Genomic DNA, 8,190 nt, shown 5'->3' on the forward strand with positions numbered 1-8,190 from the left:
TTTCAACTCTTCACCTTATGTGAGCATTTACTCATTTTTGGGTATCTTCTTTTTACAAATTGGATTTATCTACTCCCTACACATGGATTGATGCTATTGGCCCATAGGAACCTTAATTGGATCATAGTCTAAAGATTTCTGAAAATCTAGACCCTTAGACTAAGGTTCTTTATACCTATTTCCAATTAATTCCAATTGCACATAGGAAAATTCTTTTTGAATTTCTGTTTCAGGGGAACTCATCTGAATTATAAGAGATATTTTTCTATCCAAAAATATTCAAAATTTGAATATTCTCTCTCTAGAATATTTTCTCTCTCTAGGGTAAAATAGTTAGAAACAAGGTCTTTATATTTCTGAAGAGGGGTTGATTACAGGGGAAGATACTAGACATCAAAAAGGGGTTGGGAGAGGAATCTTACACCATGAATCTTGTGGAGGAGGTGCATGCTTGTCAAGTGATGGCAAGCTGTGATGGGCTGATTTGTAGCTTATAAAATGGAGCATGCTTGAAGGGCATTGCTCATGGAGTTTGCTCATGAAAGATGAGCTGGTTGTGGATGATATTGGAGCATTCATTTTCTGGTTATGCACCTATGTTTTCATGTGGGAAACTTGTGAAGAGGCACCCTTGAAGATGGCATGCATATGGAAGAGCATGCTATATATGGAATTCATATTGAAGCTCATGAAAGGACATGTTAATGGCTATGGGAGAAACCTCAATGAGAGAGGTTAGAAGAGGCAAAGAGATTGAAACAAGAAGGAGATGCATGTTAGATTTCAAATTGGGGAGCTCTTGAAGGCCATTTGGATGGCTATGTGTGAACCTTATTGAAGAGGTAGAGGAGGCAAAGTGATAGTAAAACAACAGAGAAGATGAAGTTGTTGTTCGTGACATGACAAAGATAGACTCCCCTAAACCCCCACTAAACTAGAGACCATTACTCTGAAGGTCTTCATTCACTGCGAACTAAACTAGAGACCATTACTCTGAAGGTCTTCATTCACTGCGAAGGATGCCGGAGGAAGGTCAAGAGAATCATCAACAGGTTAGATGGAATTGAGGCCGTCACTATAGATTCAGAGAGTGTGGCAAGGTAACTGTGACGAGATCAGTTAATTCCAAGGCATACTGCAAAGGCTGCAAAAGCATGGTAAGCACGCAGAGATGTGGCCCAGTTCGAGTCCAGTTGCTGTAGGCAAAGGTAGTGATCGGTAGAACCAGGCACCAAATAACAATAATAGCAATAACAAGTAGAACAGCAGCACCAGCGACACGACATCTGCCATCAAGGCTAACAAGAAGGGAGGCGGCAAGGGAGAGTCTACTAAAGGTGAAGAAGCCGAGGGTGCCACCAAGAAGCCTGAGAAAGCCAAGGAAGCAAGTGAAGAGGAGAAGACCGAGAATAGTGGGTAGCGAGATTGGCGCTAGGGTAAAAGATAAAGACAAAGGCATTACAGGTGCCAGCGTCTGGCATGTAGCAAAGGAGCAATGGCTACAACCACGCAGAGGAAGAAGCTGCGAGGAAGAAGAAGACCCTGCAGTCTGAGCACGGTCGGCGCATTCAATGCGCATACAGAGAATTTCAGAGATTTTTCTTTTAAAAAAAAATTATTTTAACCCTTATTGGCAATAAGGGTACATTCACACAATGTTCACCACATCATTTATTTTAAAAGGCATTATATGAAAATTATAAAGCCTTGTTCACATGATTTTAAAAGGCTTTATTTGAGAACACATTCACACACAAATAATTTCCAAAGTTATTTTGAAGATGTTCAAACACACATCGAGGGTCCCCTGCCCGGTTGCAACCAAGGGGTTTGTAATTTCATTTTTCACCCAAATATGATGATGGACATTTGTCCACTGAGGGTAACCATGCTCGAGCTCAAAACGAAATTTTTTTTGTATTCACCCATGGTATGAGGGTAACCATGCTCGAGCTCAAAACGAAAAATTTTTTGTATTCACCCATGGTATGTGTGCAAGAGCGATGCATGTGTGAGGTGCATGCGCATGGGTTGGTTCCCACCCAAACTTCCATGTTCAAATCAGACTCAATGGTTCCGCTGTGAGCGAGTTGGCTCAAAATGGACTAGGTGTCTAAGATGGTAGACACGCGCACACATGTTTGGCTGTGGACACTCCAATGTATCATTGAGGGGGAGTGTTGAGAGGTAGCGATTGTGTTTGTGCAATGCTACATTGATATGGGTGATGGGTGATGGGTGAGTTGTGGAACACCTCGATTAAGAGGGGGTGTTGAGAGATGTAATCGCGGTGTTGTGTATGTGGGAAAGCACCCTAGAGGTGCAAGATATTGTGGTGAGATAGGAATGCCACATGTAATATTGTATGGTGTGTGAGTGTTGACCAAAAGAGTGGAAAAGGAGTTGCCACATAGATGATGATATGTAAAGTGGGATAAGGCTAGAGAGCCTATATCATTGTATGGTTCATTGTGATATGCAATACAAGGGAATAGTGTTGAGTATGTAATCTCTCTCTCTCTCATGGAGTTTTTAGTGTGGTTTAATCCACCTTAATTATGATGCTTAATCTATGTTTATCACCATGATCAATCCCATTTCTAGATTGTTAACACTAGTCCACCTTTTCCATGTAGCTGCATTGTTGGAATGTTGAGCTCAATAGGCTGCAATGCTTCTTGACCATAAGCCAAGTGAAAAGGCGTAAACCCCGTTGCTTCTCGGTAGGTAGTCCGGTATGCCCATAGTGCTCCATCAAGGAACTCGTCCCAAAGCTTCGCCTTTTTCTGCACCATCGTCCTTATGATTCCTACAATGACACCATTAGCCTTCTCTACTAACCCATTTGATTGGGGATAGTAGGGTGTGCTATGATGATGTGAAATATGAAGCTCTTCACAAACTTCGGTGAGCAAACCTTTTCTAAAACCTGGACCATTGGCAGAAACAATCTCCAAGGGTGTGCCAAATGTGCAACATATATTAGTGTAAACAAATTTGCTTACAGTCTTTCCATTCACCCTTGCCACGCTTTGAGCCTCCACCCACCTAGTCATGTAGTCTATGGCCACTAAGATGTACAATTTTCCATTTTTAGTTCTAGGTAGTGGACCCATAGCATCAATGCCCCATTTTTCAAATGGACCACTTGCAATGACTAATTGGCGTGGACCATGTAGCAACCTCTTATTACCATTGACTTGGCAGTTATGATAAATCTTACACCAATGTTGGACATCCACATGTAAGCTTGGCCAAACATACCCAGCAAGCAAAATCTTTTTCACAGTTAGTTCTTGAGCAAAATGGCCACCACATGCTTCTTCATGCAAACCCTCTAAAATGGCTGGAATCTCCTTGGTTGTTGGTACTCTTCTGCACACTTGATCTTTTCCTCTTTGGTAGAGGGCATCTTCTAAGAACAAGAAAGAACTTGCCCTCTTCATGAGCCTCCTCTTTTGTGCCCTTGTGAAGTCTTGTGGGAATTCACCTTCCAAGATGTAGGTCACTATGGGAGCCAGTGTCTCCATTCCTTGGTACCGTGGTTGCTTAATAGCCGCTGCAGGGAAGACTACTTGCATTTCCTTCTTAACACATGCAATAGCTTGTTGTGCAAGTAGATTAGCATCCTCATTTTGTTTCCTAGGAATATGATATAATTGCACCTCCTCAAATTGATTAAACAACCTATAGATAGCATGAACCTTTTGCCTTAATCTTTCATTCTTGCATGCCCAAATGCCTAAAATTTGCCTTACAATAAGAAGTGCATCCCCTTTTACCAAGAGACGTTGTATCCCTTGATTGATGCACACCTTCAAGCCATGAAGTAATATGTCGTACTCTGCTTCATTGTTGCTAGTAGAACTTGGCAAGTTGACCTTCTCCTTCATAACCACCTCTCCACTTGGGTTGAGTAGCACCAGCCCTCCCCCTGCTTTACATGTGGCTTTTCTATCAAAGAACAAGGTGAATGCATTAGGTATAGTTTTGGGTGGTGGCAATGGTAGGGTCTTTACTTCAGGCACCTTAATCTCCTTTTCATGCACTCTATAAGTGAGAATCCCTCCCAATTGTGCACGCACACTATCTTCTACCTTGAAAGAGTATTGGAATTCTTGCAACTCCATAACCCACTTTGTGATTCTAGTGTTGAGAGTCATTTGAGAAGACACCCAAGGAAATAAATTTTCTGCACAGCAGTGAGAATTACAAAAGGTTTTGGTAACAAGTAGGATCTAAATTTTCTCACCGCAAAGATGAGAGCAAGCATCATGAGTTCCACTTCCGTGTAGCCTTTCTCCAAGACATTCATGACCCTACTAACAAAGTAGATGGGCCGCATCCTAGTATTGTGGGGATCTTGCTGTAACAAAACTGCACCCACTGTTTCCTTTCCAACACTAGAGCTAACAAAGAAAGTGTACTCCCAACAAGGAGGCATGAGTGTTGGTAGCTCTCACAAAATGACTTTAATGTTGCAAAAGTACTCCTCAAGCTCATTAGACCATGCAAACTCTACTTGTTGAGTCAATTTTTTCAAGGGGTGAAGTAACTTTGAGGCTAAGTGAATGAAGCGTGACATGTACTTCACCTTTTGAATAAATGAGATGGCCTCCTTGAGACTCTTTGGAGGTAGTAGATCGATAAGAGCCTTTGCCTTTGTAGGATCCACCTCAATGCCCTTGGAAGAAACCTTATGACCAAGCAAGATTACTTCATCCACCGATATGACATTTGTCGGGATTGAGTTGGCCCCCCATGTCGTAGAGTTTCTTCAAGCCTTCTTCTACCCTTTGCACATGCAATGACTTAGAGCTATAGATGCAAAAATCATCTATGAACACTCTAATGGATTTCCCAAAGAATGCTTAAAACACCATGTTCATGAAATGTTGAAATGTTGCTAGAGCATTGGTCAAACCAAATGGCATGACTCTAAAAGCATAACAACCACAAGGAGTGATGAAGGTTGTCTTCAATTGATCCTCCAATGCAATCCCAATTTGGAAGTAACCAGAGTAGCCATCACATATCGTATACCTCTCATGACCTGCTACCTCATTTAGGATCTCATCTTAAAATGGGAGAGGAAAGTGGTCCCTTTTTGTCGCCTTGTTGAGTGGACGATAGTCCACACACACCCTCCATTTGCCGTTCTTCTTGGGAGTGACCATGACGGGAGAGACCCATTCTGAATTTTCTACAGGATATATGAACCCCACTGCTAGAAGCTTCCTCACCTCTTTGAGTAGTGCTTGCTCCTTGATGACTCCTAGCCTTCATAGCTTTTGTGCCTTAGGTTTGGCTTCTGGCTTTAGCTCGATCTTGTGTTAAATGGCCTCTACGCCACGCACATCTGTATAATCTTTAGCGAAAAACCTAGGAAATTTCCTTAGTACACATTTAAACTCCTCTCCTTCCTCCATGTAAGCTTTTTTGAGAGCATAGCATCAAACATTTCTTCATCATGCACAATTTGGTCTTCTTGAGAGCCTACCTCCTCCAAATCTTGACAGGGTGTCTCTTTGTCTCTTGCTTTGAATCTTTGTCTCTTGACAGGGTGTCTCTTTGTCTCTTGCTTTGAATCTTACCCCCATGACTTCAATGGAAGACTCCTCTTCCGTAGTGCTACTACTACTTTCTTCCTCTGAGGTGTCATCGGTCCAATCCTCCTCTGTTTCACCTTGAGAAGATTCTTCATTTATCTCCTCTCGTCGTTGCTCCTTCATGTCAAAGATAATCTTCTTACAATTTTCATTCTTGCAAATTAACTTTCCATTTTCCTAATCCTGCAAAGCTCGCATTCATTAGCCATGGTCTACCTAGGATAAATGGATAACCACTTCCCTTGGTAGACATAACATAAAAATCAACAACCTTCTTAATGCCAAAAACTTCCACAGAAACATTCTTACAAATCCCAAGACACTTTGCTTTGCTATTGTTTGCCATTTTCACCTTAATTTCAGGTGTTTCATGAATATGCATGCCTAGTCTTTGCATAAGGTCCTCTGTCATGATGCAAATTTGTGCACCCCCATCTACTAGACCCTTCTTAACTAGCCTTCCCTTGATGTAGCAATCTAATATAGGTGTAATGTCCTCATCCATCTCGGCTTGTGAAATTTTTACAACAGGCACATTCTCTTTTGTTTTTCTCCTAGTGCTCACGGACTTTGTTAATTCTCTCCTAACTTGTGGACATAAGGCTAGAAATCAAGGCCACGAGATATTAGGACCCTTACCTCTCATGTCTTCTAAAAGGTTGTATGGAGCCATACCATGTCCAAGGGGGAAATCTTGGAGGTTTATATGATGTCGTCTTCTCTTGACTTCCTTGTTTTCCTTCACTTTCTTTCCTCGTCCATGGTCACTTTGTGACGCCGCACCCTCCTTTTCCTTCTCTTTTCCACACCTTCGTTTGATACCATTTGCTTCAATGTCTACCTCCTTGGCCTTTGTTACCTCTACCACATGTACATTTGGGTCCGGCAAGGGCGGCATTCCTTCCACTCCTCGTGGAGGTGGTCTTGTTGCATTGGGCCTTTGCAAAAGCATCGATTGTTGTTGACTAGTGCCTTCACCTGCATTCATCACTGGATAATTCATGTTAGGCTTCCCTGGCTCCCCACAAGGCCAAGGACAATTATACATCCCATGCCCTGACTCTCCGCAATTCCAACATTGCAAGAGTCGCCTAGGTCATGGCTCTCATTCTTCAACCCTTTTGGCTTGGCCCTTCTGTTCCACAGCTTCTGCAAAGTGGATAGACAAGTTATTTAAAGACTCGTTTAACTTTTCTATCACCTCGACTGTGACCTCAGGTAATTCTCTACAAGTGCAAGACTGTACCTCTTCCCTAGGCTTTGAATCATCAAAGATAAAGCCCCCCCCCCACAGCATACACCTCATCTTTTGGAGTTTCTTGGTAGCCCTAGCCTTAGCAGCATCAAATGTTGTGGGCTCTCCTAACTGTACTTGCAATTTTAGCGATGGGTACATCCCTGAAATAAATCTCTCCTTCTTCAAGAATTCTGCACCATCTCCAGGGTTAGGAAGACTACGTAACCAAAAAGTCCAAATACGTAAGAATTCTTGCTTATAACTCAAGTAGTCCTCTAGATCATTTTGCTTATGAGCAACTATTTCTTGCCATAGCTTTTAAGTGTTCAAAGGAGTGAAGTAATTGTCTCTAAAAAGTTGCATGACCCCCTTGTAATCCACTCGTGCAGATGCAGGTAGAGATTGAAACCAAGTGGAAGCATCTCTTCGTAGGACCAACTCAAATATGTCTAAGCACTCTTGGTCTCCTAACCACTCCATTTATGTGGAGTGCCATTCTAAAGTTTGATAAGAACAACTCGGCATCCTCACCGGGCTCTCCAAAGAATAAGGGGTGGCCACTCATTTGCCTAGTGGTATCCATGCTTAAGAAGAAGAAGCACAAATATGATTGCACAAAGGTCTTCCTCCACTCTCTTTCTCTCTCACTCTTTTTTTTTTCAAAGTAGAATGAAAATGTAGACGTCAAAGCTTATGTCATAACGAATAAAAGGCAAAATAAATGGATTAACTGAGGCATTAATGGGCTGCTGCTACTTGCATAGGTCCAAACATATGACGAATGACACGCTGAAATTGCAACTTACTACCAACAACTATGTGTATTTCTTGCCTAGCATAAGAAATTAGCCTACGGTATAAGTCTTCTTGATTCATAAAACTAAGCTAAAACAAGATGAAAATATGCACATCAAAGGAAATGGTGTAATCTACAATGGGAAGTATGACAGGATTAGGTGATGCTAAAACCTCTCTTAGTCTTTCTGGACCAAAAAGAAGAACCATGCGTTGTTGGTAGAAAATTTTTCTATCAATGCAAACATTCACTCTAATGGAGTGCACCCAATGAGACTGGTTGAATTGAATCCCAAGAGGATTAGGAGGAGGTGGATTATTCATGAAAGATCACACAAAAGTACCAACTTTCCTTCCTAAAATATGATACCCAACAAGCACACAAGGAAATTTATATGTTAAAGAGATCAATTTACCTTAAATACCAAGTCAAAAAATGCTCGTTCCTCAGTGGGGGCACCAAAATTGAGGTAGTCCGGGGCGGGCAATAAGAAGAGCGGCCTCTAAGCACTCCTCAAGGATCCCGTGTTGCTCAATGGGCTTGGGGCA

General features: G+C 42.0%; 1 protein-coding gene across 1 annotated transcript; it reads right to left on the reverse strand.

The window, feature by feature from the left end:
- Positions 1–1,075: 1,075 nt before the first annotated feature.
- Positions 1,076–4,130, reverse strand: LOC147613794 (uncharacterized). The gene is made up of 3 exons (XM_086781308.1): positions 2,684–4,130; positions 1,463–1,601; positions 1,076–1,367 (listed from the first exon to the last, which is right to left on the reverse strand). The coding sequence occupies exons 1-3, from the start codon at positions 4,128–4,130 to the stop codon at positions 1,076–1,078; spliced, it is 1,878 nt and encodes a 625-aa protein (XP_086637434.1).
- Positions 4,131–8,190: the final 4,060 nt, after the last annotated feature.

Source organism: Cibotium barometz, chromosome 43 (genome assembly GCF_041138505.1).
Source record: "Cibotium barometz isolate CiBa-2024 chromosome 43, ASM4113850v1, whole genome shotgun sequence".
Taxonomy (NCBI): domain Eukaryota; kingdom Viridiplantae; phylum Streptophyta; class Polypodiopsida; order Cyatheales; family Cibotiaceae; genus Cibotium; species Cibotium barometz.

What these genes read in the sequence shown, in the direction of transcription:
- LOC147613794 (XM_086781308.1), bottom strand. Translation starts at nt 4,130, where the DNA reads ATGGAGTTGCAAGAATTCCAATACTCTTTCAAGGTAGAAGATAGTGTG. An exon ending in GCCTTTTCACTTGGCTTATG is followed by an intron (nt 1,602 to 2,683) that starts GTCAAGAAGCAT and finishes TTTTTTTAAAAG; the next exon opens with AAAAATCTCTGAAATTCTCT. An exon ending in CATGCCAGACGCTGGCACCT is followed by an intron (nt 1,368 to 1,462) that starts GTAATGCCTTTG and finishes TGGCTTTCTCAG; the next exon opens with GCTTCTTGGTGGCACCCTCG.